The sequence below is a fragment of the Vipera ursinii genome, assembly GCF_947247035.1.
Source record: "Vipera ursinii genome assembly, chromosome: 3".
NCBI classification, from domain to species: Eukaryota; Metazoa; Chordata; class Lepidosauria; order Squamata; family Viperidae; genus Vipera; species Vipera ursinii.
Genome location: NC_139516.1, coordinates 191413528 through 191427757, shown reverse-complemented (window position 1 = coordinate 191427757; position 14230 = coordinate 191413528). Strand labels below are relative to the sequence as shown.

At 34.8% G+C, this 14230-nt stretch overlaps 1 protein-coding gene across 1 annotated transcript in view; it reads right to left on the bottom strand.

Annotated features, from left to right (window-relative positions):
• Nucleotides 1-14230, bottom strand: part of RIMS2 (regulating synaptic membrane exocytosis 2) — a gene marked incomplete at both ends in the record, with an annotated part of 276924 nt that overhangs the window by 43284 nt on the left and 219410 nt on the right. Inside the window, 1 exon segment of the mRNA XM_083359700.1 lies at nucleotides 12865-12965. Within this exon segment, the coding sequence (XP_083215826.1) occupies nucleotides 12865-12965 (101 nt within the window).

Genomic DNA, 14230 nt, shown 5'->3' with positions numbered 1-14230 from the left:
AGACATAACTATTGACAGCTGTTTTTTAGTGAGTTAACCAGTAAATTAGCTAAGAAAGCAAATATAAATGTAGAATGGTTTCAGACCATTTAACTATTAACTATGTGGATTAATATATCATAAAGTTAGAACTCTTCATTTGACAGGAATAACACCTGTTCCTAATACTAATTGTATAAATTTACAATTCAATGGATAGCTCTGATTAAGCATGCTAATGAAGACTGGAAGTTTAAAATTCTAATTTGCTTAAATAAAATTGCTATTTAATTTAGATTCTTGGTGTCTTTTTTATTATCCAGTGGTCTTGTACTTTAATCAAGCCTTTCGTATGAACAAAATTCTGAATATAAAAGGAAGATATTATAGATGCTGAAGGTTAGATGTGATATATTCAGATTAGAAATCTACAAGCAACTGATGCTTTTTAATCTATCAGGATTCTAAATTGAACATATTATAGTACTAGTCTTGAAGTAAAAAATTGGTACAGCTGACAAGTACCCTGATGTACTCTTTACTATATCATTTTCTAAATTAGCACTTCTATCTCTCCTCCATCATATGATATGGAAGTAGAAATTATTTAGATTTTTTTTCTAGTAACTCCTACTTCCTTTGCTAACATGCTTATGACTATATCAATATTTCAATAATATTAGAGGTAGATGGTCAGGCAATAATCACATCAGAGTTTTTAATGACCCAGTATCCTTCTACACTAACTGAGTTTCAGTATTGTAAAACTAATACAGATAGTTCTTGATTTACAAGAGTTTGTTTAGTGATCATTCAAAGTTACAACGGCCCTGAAAAAGCGAATTATGACCGTTTTTCACCATTTATGACCACTGCAGCATCCCCCATGGTCACATGATCAGAATTCTGACAACTGGCAACTGGCTCATATTTATGATGGTTGCAGTGTCCTAAAGTCATGTGATTACCTTGTGTGACCTTCTGACAAGCAAAGACAATGGAGAAGCTGCATTCACTTAACATCTGTGTTACTAACTTAATAACTGCAGTGATTCACTTAGCAACTGTGGCAAGAAAGGTCGTAAAATGGGGCAAAATTCACTTAACAACTGTCTTGCTTAGCAACAGCAATTTTGGGCTCAGTAAAATTGTCCTTTATACAAAACTATCTCTATAAAGATAAGCATTCTTTGGAAGCATAATTTGAATTATCAGATTTTCTGTACAGATTTCTAAAAAATGCTTCAAATGACCAATCTTGAGATTCATTATGTTATGTAATCTATGTTATGTAATGTATAACATTCTTCCCAGCAATCCTACCCAAATTTGAAATTATTCTACAGTTCAAAAAAGTAGCATTTAGCCTGGCTCAAGACATTTTGCTGCTGCTAGAGACTGATCAGGAAATTATGCTGCCTATTTATTTCACCGATGCCAATTAATTTATTTTAACACTTGAAACAGAAGATTCCATAAACACTTCTATTCATACTTTACCATAGAATTAAGTGACATATTAAATAAGTAAACATATTCTCCTCACTTTTCATGACATTCAAAAAATGCTGCCAGAAATTATTGTTCCTTCTTTAATAGAAGCATAAAATAAATCTTATTTTCATGACAAGTTTCTAAAGTAACAGAAAAAAATGTCTTTGCTGGAACTATCACTCAATGCAGCTGGAAACAAATAATATTAAACATAGAAAAAAAAACCTTAAAATATATTTTTAAGCTTTATCTATGTGAATAGCTGTTCCTTTGACAAAATTGACAAGCACGTGCAAGTATACCTCTGTATAACACATTGTGCCTATGTCAAGTTCATTTTTTGTGGTTATTAACTTCTGGCAGTTGTTTTTATATCTACATATCACACTGGCATTAACATATTTCTTTTCACAAAAAATATAGTCTATAACAGAAACGTACCTGTGTTTCACATTTTTTTCAAACTTGAGCCCTGAAAATTTCCAAAATATTGTACAAATCTAGTGAAACAAACTATACTTCTATACAAGTGCAAATAGGTTGTTCAGGTCTGAAATAAGTTTATATCAGTTTCTTATCATTAATTGTCAAAGAAGAAAACTGCTGATATAAAATGTTTGATTTATGGTCATAGGTTTTAAAAATATGATAACGTAAATAAGCATTGTAAACTATATAAGATATGTTTACATTACTATAGTTTTAGACAAAATATGTACCCTGAAATTAGTGAAATCCTAGCGTTCCAGCATCTGCTGTTGGAGCCTCAACTACTCTGGAAATAAAATGTAGAGGCATCTCCTGGATAAATAGCATTGTGCTTCCTAGGAAAGGGCCTTTGCGAGGCTTCACAAATACCCCCAGGATTCAGCTAGCATAATTCATCACCCAACTCTTTATTTCAAGAAAACAAATCTATTTAGCTCAAAAATTCAGCAAAGTTTTTTTTCCTATTTCCAGCCATAGCTGGTATGACCCAATAAACTTTGTAAGTATGGATGAACTTCCTCAGTCCTGGTTTACCAGAAAATCATGTTTTGCTACCCTTGATTTTTGCACTTTATTAATCATTTGCTGTTTCATTAAAAACCTGTAAGTAAAATTTCAGATTTGCAGAGGAAAACAATATTTGTCCATATACTACACAGGTAGTACTTGACTTACTACAGTTGTTTAATGACCATTCAAAGTTATAGTGTCTCACAATCATATTTCACACTTAACAACTGTTGCAGCATTCCCTTGGTCACGTGATTTAGATTCAGATGCTTAACAACTGGTTCATATTTATGATAGTTGCAGTGTCCTGGGGTCATGTGATCATCTTTTGGACCATCTGACAAGCAAACTTGTTAATATTCACTTAACAACTATGTTAACAACTGTAACAATTCACTTAACAAATGAATCAAGAAAAGTCATAAAATGGAGCAAAAGTCAATAAATTTCTCACTTAGCAACATAAATTCTGTGCTCCATTGTGGTCATTAGTAGAGGACTAACTGTACTTATTTTTCAAGGATAAAGAAATAAGATAAGTATATTTAGTTTAATAATGACATAAGCTGAGAAAAATTCTAGAAACACAAAATCTTTCTTGAATCTCTATTAAATTGGCATGTATGACCATATCTATCCCTAAGATATCTAAATTACTTAAGTCTTCTAGTATAGTCAAATTTTCATTCACGCTTCTCTGATTAGGTATCCTGTCTGCCTTCTAGTTTCTTGACCAAATATTAGTTGTCATTAATAACACATTCTTTATAATGACAAATCTCTGTTGATGTTATAGGCAGAAAATAGCTAGATAAAAAAATTCTCACTAGGAGGCAGAAATATAATTTGAGAGTGTATCAGACATGACTATCCCTAGTTTCATAAAGGGAGAAAGGAGGAAAGTGCATTCAGACATGCAAGATTCTGTTCCTGTGACCTTATAATAAAAGTAGCATCAGATTGCCTGTTTTTAGTTTCCAACCCTGGGGGGCTGACAGTTGACTCTCTATTGCCTTCCTCTAGATTTTTATGATAGCACTGAAAAGACAGCTGCAACTAGTTACCTATTATGAAATATGTATGCTGGAGAACATATTAGTTAAATTTTCACATTATATATTACCTTTGAGAAATCCTGGAGAACTATTAAAATATCAACAGGAACAAGAAAAGGTTGTCTCTATCATCAAAAATGAAAATTCTGGAGACACAATATTTCTCAGTTTTACCAAAGAATTAAATATTCCAAAATATTCCATAATATTCTCGTTAGCCAGATACCTAAATTATGGATAGGATGACCTGACTATTAAGTTGATATGTAGCTGGCTCAAAAATCATAGTCATCAGTGATTCCTCATCAAGCCAAAGGAAATTAACAAATGAGATAATAATAATAATTTAATAATAATGTATTATATTTGTATGGCTGCTGAATCAAAATAGATTTAATGTCAGATTACAACATTAAAAACGTTGGAACACACAAATACCAACATGTTGTAGAAATACACAAAAAAATACTAAATACCCATCAACAATTAAGTGGGTTCTGCAAGGTTCCACTCTACCCTCTTCAATGTTTTATTAATGACTTGAATTGAAGGAATCCTTATCAGATTTTCTTTTTTTAATAATAATTTATTAGTTTTATAATTTTACATTTAGGCACTTAAAAAGCAACCGGGTGGCTGGGTTAATAGTTCAATAAGATATAAAAATCTTTAGTACAAATCTCAAGTTACAACATCAAATATTTCCTCTCTTTTTCCCTTAATATCTACTATCTCGTATTTAAGCTAATACAGTTATTATATTAACTAAGTAAAAACATTATTACATTTATCAATAATTTTTTAACTTATACCTATCTTAATTATTTGATCTTTATAGATCAAATAATTATTTGATCTTTATAGATCAAATAATTTTAATCTTATTTGATCTTTATAGACAATCAATGTCCCGTTATTAGTTTTTCCCCAATTTTTAGTTTCCTATCAATATTCAAATTTAACATTTGATATTTATAATTTCTAGGCTTTAGGTAACCAGAGTTTCCCTTATCTCAATTCATAACAGAATCTAATATTCAAAATACACATCTTATCTATTTGAGTATAGTCTTATTCTATTTTCTAAAAGTTATCTATTTCCCACCACATTAAATCATCTAATTAATAATATAGTATCGCCTTCAATAAATCAAAACTAATATATATATATTATATATATGTTTGTGTGTGTGTGTGTGTGTGTGTGTGTGTGTGTCAAATGTTAACTATTTAGATTACCTTGCTAGGCCCCAAAGATGGGGCAAATCTTTATTTCCTGTTTTCAGCCTATCTTGAAGGCCATCGAACAGGCTGTAGTCACACCGGACAATTCATATATTTGTGTAAATTACTAACAAAGATTTAGTCTCCCTTAATTCTTTGTTAGTAATTTACACACACATATAATATATATATATATTAACTGGGTTAATCAATAAATCAAGCATATTCATATATTTTTTCCTTTTGGGTCCAATTTTTAAATATTAACAAATATAACCCTTATTTTCAACTAATTTCCAAATATTTTAAATTTAATGACCAAAAGTCCCCTTATCTCAACTTCTCCTTTTAACCCTCTAATTAGTGATATGAAATCCCCTCTAATAAATCAAAACCCCAATTTTCTTCAACCTTATTCTGGCTTTCCTCCTTTGCCAACTAGTCTTCTATGTCAATACTTTTAAATCATCAATTAGATCTCCCTCTATTATTATATAAATTATTTGAAATAAGAGAGACCATTTAGTTGCCATTTTAATGGAAGGGCTAGCCCATTTGTGTTTATTAGATCGTCTCCCTAGTATTCCAATTTCTCATGATTGTCCTGATACGTTTATCTTCCATTCAATCTCTTCTTCTTTCTCCTCAAATTTCTTCTGATTTATATAGAATGTCTTTTCCATTTTCAGTGTTGTCACTCCCTTTTCTGGATTTTCCATTAACTGTATTTGTTGGTCAACTGAGTTCTCTGTCTTAGCATTTGATTGTTCCACTTCTTCTGTTATCTTCTGCATTGTTAGTTCTTTGGTTGTAGTCAAAATTTGGGTTTGTATATCTAAGCTGGCATCTTGTTCTTTTATGTTGCATCTTATTTTGTCACAAGCTGAAAGAATGGTTTCATGTATTGCTTTCAACATGGAAAGGATCTTTTCCTTGTCTTCATCCATATTCTCTTAATAGTGTGTTAAGTTTAAGATTTTAAAATCAGACGTTAAAAATAATTTTATAACTAGGTATGGGACCTCTATTTCACGTATTATAGGTGGTCTTTATAGCAGAAGTCGCTTGTCAAGTAAGATTTTATAGTCTAAGGTATTTCATCATCTCATGTAATAACCAATGCTCCTCAGATAAAGAAATAGGAAAGCATGTCCCCAAATATAGCTCTGAAAGTCAGTAAAGGTTTACATTCATAGTTCAAGCAGGCCAGTTATGCCACCCAGAAATTCTCTTTACAGCTGAGTTTCTCACAGGTGATATCTATGTAGGTCAAAAGAGTTTTATCTGAAGTCTGGGCTACAAGCCAAGTCTCTTTTAGGCAATAACAAGTTGTAATACCAAACTTCACCGCAAGATATCACTGATGTCATTTAAAGTTTTTTAAGTCCAAAATTTTTATAATCCTTTTTCCAGTTTTATTTCTTTTTTGTAGATAAAAACAAAGATACTTTGGGCAGCTTTTACAGGAAAAGAAAATACTTAAGATCTTAAAGAGAAGATCAGATCTCACCCTGTTTCATCTGCGTTGCTTTAGAAGTGCTTCATGGTAAGTTTGACTTTGGCTGTCTGCAGCTTAGTGACGAGCCATATTGCTATGGCCGGTATTTCCTCTGTTGGTTTGGAGGGCTATCTCAGATCAAGAGAAAGGGCTGCTGCCCTCCTGCAATCAAGTGGGGGTCCCCTCCTTGCTCATCGCCCCTACAGGGTGACTTTCGATCTTTTCCAGGGTCCCTCAGCGGAACGAAATCGAACGTGGAAGATGGAGCTCGTCTTCCAGTGTCTGCGGTGGCCGTGATGGCAAACTGGAAGTCCTTATCAGATTTTCTAACACAAATATTTTTTACAAAACTAAAATGACATTCAGTAAAATGCACATTAATACCACTTTATTGTAATGTAGTTGATCCAGAGAATGAGAAGTAAATTGAGATGCTGAATGTCTATGGAGATTCTCAATCATCCAGGTCATGGTTGTCCCAAGGGTGCTTTTTTAAAAAGGCAACTAGACGTTCTTGGTTTTTTTCTTGAAAATGTTTAACTTCTCATCCAAGAAGCTCTTCAGTTCAACTTCTTCAGAACTTAAGAAGCTTCTTAGATAAGCTTCTAAGGGATTAAGATGCTGAATAAAGATCATAAAGCACGAATGTGCTTTAGTTTAATTTCTTCCCATATAGCTACTGTACAGTTGTCTGAAGAGAAGCTTTAAGTGAATGCCAGTTTTGTAATCCCTTTTTCCCTTGGTCAATAACTTCTATATCTGTAGTTTTCCCAAAACTAATTTTGATCAGCCAGTTCAGCCTAAAATTCTGCTTATAACAATTTTAGGATATTAGCTGATTCCATTTATAACAAGTGGAAATTTTCTGCTTTTCATTTTTATGAAACAATAATTTCCAATGTTCATAGAAATGAAATATAAGAAAAAACTTTACAAAATAGAACAGAATTTCTAATATCCTTTTATAGAAACTGTAATGACCAATTATCAAATAACACTTATATGAAATCTTCCATGCCTTAAATCACAATCTGTGCCTGTTAAAGAGCTTTCAGAATGTATGAATTGCTCAGCTGTACTCCAATTCATGGCTGAAATCTGATTAGGAATTGGACAATAGATGACTCAGAAATTCCAAGGCTGGAAACTAAAAAACACATCTTGGAAGAAGGTAAAGGTAAGTTATTTTTGCATTATTGCCAAGAAATCTATATTCAGCATTTCTATGCAGATGAGGGCTGCAACTGACTATCTTTTCTGAAAGGGCAATTTTATTCATTAAATTTGTTGTGTGAGTAGAAATGCAAAGAACCATAACCTTCACAAATCAGTGGGAGTTTGCAGACAGATTTGGCGATTTTTACAGTAGAAACCTATTTTGTATTATTTTTTAGCTCAAAAAACCTATTTTTTGCTTAGAATTATTTATTGGAATGTAGAATATAAAATAATAGGGTTAGAAGAGACATTGGAGTTCCTCCAGTACAATCCCCTGCCCATGGCAGGAGATCCTGTACCATTCTGGACAAATGAATGTCCAGTCACAAACAATGATGGCATACCCACAACTTCCAGAGGCAAGCCATTCCACTGATTAATTGTTCATTATTTATTTATTACACTTATATGTTACCCATCTTGCTGCAGGTGACTCTAGATGGCTTCCCATCAGTTTACATGTAATATAAAACATTAAAAAAATAAATAAGAGATCTTAAATTTAAAAGTCAGTTAAAATAATATTGACCTAGATGGAGAGGAACAAAGCAAAGTGGGGAGAAGGTGGGGTGTTATCTTTAGACACCTCCAAAATTCACACATTGGGGCCTGAGGCTAGTTGGCACAGCCATGTTTCAATCCTTCTTGGAAGGCCAATAGGGTAGATCTTACCTCAGAAGACATGATGTTCCAGAGGGCAAGAGCCATGGCAGAAAAGGCTCTTCTTCTGGACCCTGCCAGCTGAAATTCATTGACCAATAGGGCCCACAGCATAACCCTTCTCCTGGGGAGGATAGGCTAGTCCCATTATGGCGAGCCAGTTCCTCAGATAGCCTAGAGCCTAGACCCACAGATACTTTGAATTGGACCTGGAAGCCTACTGGCAACCAATACAGCACAGAACAGCAGTGTAACATGGGCCATCCATCCTAGGAGCCTCAAGAACTGCCTGTACAGCTGTGTTTTGCACCAACAGAAGCTTCTGGATACTCTTCAAGAGTAGCTCCATATAAAGCATATTGCAGTAGTCCAAATGTGAGATGACCAGGGCTTGAATGATTGAGTGCATGGACTCCCAATCCAGAAGAGGGTGCAGCTGGGGGACAACACAAAGTTGCACAAAAGCTTTCCTAGCCATGACTGCTACGTGTCCATCAAAGACGAGTTGTGAATCCAGGAGAACCTCCAAATTGTGCACCAAATCTATCTGGGATAGTGCAACCCCATCCGGAACTGAATGTGCTCCATACACCCAAAGCCACTCAGTCTTACAAGGGTTCAGCCAAAGTCTGTTGTCCCCCATACAGACCCCTACCACCCTGTAGACATTGTGAGAGGGCAACAACAGCATCACTTGGGTCATCCGGGATGGAGATGTAAACTTGAATATAATAAGCTTACTGATGGAACCTCATGCCAGGATGAGGATTGATCTTGCCCAGTGACTTTATGTGCATGTTAAAAAGGAGTGGAGGGGGTATGAAGTCCTGCAGTCCCCCTCCTCCACAAAGGAGTGGGCAGGGACTGGAATTCTCATTCTCTATCAACACTGACTCTGACCAAAAAAGGAGTCAAACTAGCACAAGACTGTACAATCCAACCCCACAATCCACAAGCAGCCCCAAAGGATTCCATAGTTAATATTATCAAAGGCTGCTGAGAAGTCAAGGAGAACAAGGATGGATCCATTATCCCATATCACTCTCGCTGGAGATCACCAAGTGCAACCAATGCTGTTTCTGTCCCATAACTGGGCATGAAACCTATCCCTTTCATCCAGGACCTTCTTAAGCTACCATACAACTACTTTCTCTACCATCTTCCCTACAATGGAAAGGTGGGAGGCTGGATGGAAATTATCCAGGTAGATGGGAACAAGAAATGCTTTTTTGAGGAGGGGCAAACCAGGGCATCTTTAAAAAGTCCCAGAAACATCCTCTCTGGTAATGAAGAATTTGTCACTGCCTGAACCTGCCTGATTGTCACCATCCTTGACTTTCACCAACCAGGAAGGACAGAGATCTAATTGATAGGTGGTTGCACTGACAGCATCAAAGACCCTCTCCATTTTATCAGGTTCAATAGGTCAAATTATTCCACGATAACCAGATAAGATCTTTCCAGGCATCTCAAATGGATTTGCACCATGCATGGGTTCCAGCTGAGAATGAATCCAAGCAACCTTGTCCATTGAGTGTTTAAATTCCTCTGCATGGCCCTGGATATGAACATCTGAAACCTCCTGTCCCAGGAGGGTCTGGGTGATCCTGAACAGGGGCACTGGGCAGCACTTTGCAGACATAATACAAGTGAAATAATAGTGGTGTTTTGCTGCTCTTACTGCCACGAAGTAGGGCTTAATAGCAGCTCTAAGTCATGTCCAGTTGGATTCATCCCTTGTTTTCCTCTAGCAGCGCTCTAGATATCTCTTAGTTCTTTTAAGAACTGTAGCTCCTCCATGATATATCCCATTCTATTCTTTTACTTTCACATAAAAGTCAGCAGAATTGCTGTCTTAGTAATACACCAGCCACCAGATTTTCCTTTTGCTAAAATAAATGTAATCCTGAAATATTACTTTATATACAGTCTTCACTTCATGTACAAGTAAAGAACTTAACATCCTTCATGTTAATTCAATGGAATCATTAATTTTGATTCAGATATGCCTTCAAAATTTGACTAATTTAAATCAATTGATTTAATTTATTAAATTAAATATCCACACACGTGTTTTTTTCCCAAATGTGTTCCTAAACAGCTTGGATATCTGACTTGCCTACAGAAGAACCAACTTCAGGCCTAGCAAACAAGTACAGTGTAAACAACGTATCCTATAGGTTGGGATAATGATTCAGTCCATAAATGTCAGATCAGTAATGATTCATTCTATATATGTTTGATCAATACATCAGCTTCACATATATTCCATCATGGCATTTATAATGAACAAATGTCTGGCAGTACCACAGGGTATAGTAGAACTTGGAATCTCTGATAATCTCTGAGTGACATCTGGCCCATGGAGGTGGGAATGGAATAAAAAATATGTTGTGATGTCAGGATGTAAATATGAAAGGGATAGGATTTATGACATTATATTTTCATTTTTTCATCGTCATAGTGCATAGCAGTCATCTATGATAGGATCTTTCTCAAAGTGATAGAAGTGGAATTAGCTTCATCCATTGCAAATAGTGAATTATTACTACTTTATTTTTTATGTAGAAAATGTGTGTATCTCAAAAAGATGTATATTTTGTTTCTGCTTACACTTATGTGAGTTGTGAGTTAAAACACTTTCATAATGTCTGAGGGTTAAGTTCTATAAGAGATATGCATGTGAGTGTGCACACAGCAGAATATCAGATATTATACTGAAGCTTGAAACTTTCATATATATGCAATGTAATTAGTTGATCAGCCAATGTTCAAATATTTAATCATCCAAGATATCCTACATAGCCAAATATAAAACTGGAATCCACACAAACTGCTTTTTCATTTTGATATTATTAATTAAATTTAGAAGACTTCAATAATCTTAATGTGACCAGAACCTTAATGTAACAAAAAAAGCATTTTGTGGAAGTCCACTGGCCATCTTAAAAGAAGGCTAACACTGTCAGGCCCCAAATCAAGAATGACACTTGCCAATTCTTCCAAGGGGAGATTTTTATTGTTTCACACCTATAGACAAAATCTTGCCAGACTGAGAAGATTCTACTATCCGCATCTACAATATGTAAACTATTAGGGAGCGTCTCTCTTCACTCTCTTTCTCTCTCACATAATAACTGGGCCAAGTAGACTCTTACTCCTCTGGAATGCATCCCTTTCCTCCTGGGGATCCACTTCTTCAGTACATTCCATCACAAAAACCACCATCTTCTAGTTATCAACTCCTCCCTCTGGCAACAGCACTATTATCCCCTGAAAAGGCTCTCTGAAGACTATTGACAATGTAATCCAAAGTAACCCATGGTGAAAACATACTGGAGGGTGTAATCTCAAAAACAAAACCACACCATATTATTGATGCTAGTAATCATACTTCATAAAATAATTGCATGTTTCATGACATGTAGTCCTTTAAGCAAACACCGTACATATAATGTCAGCTACAAATCATTTTTATCAATATTTCTAAGATTATAACGAATATAAGGAAAACATTTGCTCATAAACCACATGATGAACAGTCAAATAGCATACTAATTTAAGAGTGTATCAGTCTTTTTATCAAATTAGATGAATAAGCAAGACATAGCGTAACTTCGTTTGACTAATGTTTATTCAGGATTAGGTTTTGTATTCCAACAGCAAGGATAATATTATCAGCCAATCATTCTATACAGAATTCAATAAAAATTATCTGGAGGGTTGTACATAGCTTTGGACTGAATTACAAAATGGTGTTGTAGAATGTAAGAGGCACAAATGTAGCAGCTGTTTGCAACTCCTTTAAGAAAGTATGTCTTTTCCTAGAATTGTGAGGCAGTTGCACAGGATAGTTATAGGCTTCCTGGGAAAAAATGAAGCTCTTCCAAAGAGCTAAGGAATTGAATTGAATTCCTCTGCATTTATTTTACTGGATGTCAAAGTAAATCCATATGCATCAGAGCAACCTCACATTTATGTGCCAGATAGTAATCATATACGGTACTCATATCCGTAATAGTATGGTCCAATATATAACATAGAGAACTGAATCTTGAAGCCCTCAATGTTAAATTACAAAAAGAAGGGTCTAAGATATTTTTACACACAAGGGTAAAGAATGGAGTATAGGGTTAACTTCAGATATTTATTTCATCATCATTTATGGGGCTACCAAAATCATGGCTGATTACTGCACATCACAAAATTAATCTGACATTTAATACTTTTAAAATGGACATTTGTTTAACATCCCTGGTAATTTCTAATCTTAGTAAACTAGTTCCTATTCAGATAGACTTACAATGAATTTGGCACAATTATTGATTTGAAAATGATCCAGAATCTTTTAGCCCTAGCTCATTTACTCCTATGGGAGTAAATAGTACTGCTATAGACAGTCTTGCCTTTTATACTTTTGCAGAGAGCACTTTTTGAGTGCATAGAAGGAAAATGATGTTTCTGTCAGACAACAAAACCATAGTGCTCCTGAGACCATCCTCTTAATACTCTTAAAAGCTTTGCCCTTCGTAAGGGCTTTTCTAGAAGCTTAGGTAAGGGAAAAAGTTAGGAGCTGAAAAGAATTATTGTAGTCTAATTTATTTCCCAATAAACATGCATATCAACATTTCATTCTTAATTAAATATGCTACCCATGAAACAATTACTAGCATCTTACTGCCTCATCAAGTTAGACAATTACATATTTTGTTGTTTTTTAAAACAAAATGCCCTTGCCTTGGAATGATAATCTTGCTCCAGCCTGGAATCTGATCCTGCTACATGTTTGTACTTGTTCATATTCATTTGACGATTTCTCTCTTCAATATCCAGAGTACCTGTCAAGTTCAAAATAAAACCAGGTTCAGCATTCTTAACCAAAACGGAGAACATTTAAGATTTATTCAAATATAACTTAAAAGTTAAATCTATGATTTTGTTTTGATGAGTAAAACAGCTTAATTGGCAAATATCAAAAGACCATTATGAATGTAGCTACTTTAATTTCAACCAGTAAGTTATAATGTTTTAATTTAAGGTTAAGATTGCACATAAATTATCAAACAGGTGGGGGGAAATCAATGCCTTTTTACAAAAAAACAACGCACTGAAAACAGAAAAGTTTGAAAGGAGTAACTTCTACTATTCATCTATATCCTTTTAAAATCATATAGCAATAACATAGGCCTGGCTAGCTTAACTGTAATATGAGCAGGTATTTCTATTATTTTAAATGCATTGGATTCTATTATTCATGCATTGGACAAGCTCTGAAGGGTAACAGCTGAAATGCTGGAAAATTTGGCTGGATTCTTTGTGAGGTTTTTTTTAAATATTTGTAATTTTTTTATTTTATTTTTTTGTGCCCAGTATCTGAAAGGTTTGCCAGTTCCTGATTAGGAACATGCTAATATATTATGAATTATACATGTACTATTTGTAAATCTTGAAAAATAGGTTGACTTTAATTTTCTAGGACTACATCTTGAAAGAAGAAACCTCTAAGCAGAAAATTGCTTTTTTTTCCCCTTCGGCAAATAAGTAATATTTGAGATCAAATGTCAGACAAAAGCAGACGAAAGATAACATTTTGAAGGAAATGCTAACAAAGGATGCCAACAAAATGGCTACTTAAGCCATATCATACAATGAGCTAGTAGTAGTCTAGACCAGGGGTCAGCAACCTGAAACAGTGAAAGAGCCACTCGGAACCGGTTCCCTCACAAAAGGAAAAACTCGGAGCCGCAAAAAATGTGTGCGCATGCGCGTACATGCACACATGCACAGAACAGGGTTTGATTGAAGAGTGGAGCCAAGGCGAAATATGCACCTACCCTGCATATTTGAATTGATTGGTTGAAATTTTTTAGTCCCGCCTTTTTTTTGGGGGGGGGACTGCACATGGCAGAGGACTGGGAGCCGCGGGAGATGGCTGAAAGAGCCGCATGCGGCTCCGGAGCCGCGGGTTACAGACCTGTGGTCTAGACTAAAGAAACAACACTACAGAGTATTTGCTCTGACTTCTACTTCGTGGTAGCATAGAGAAAGAAAACCACAACAGGCTTTGTGAACTGTATAAACAACATCAAAATTGCAATCTGTG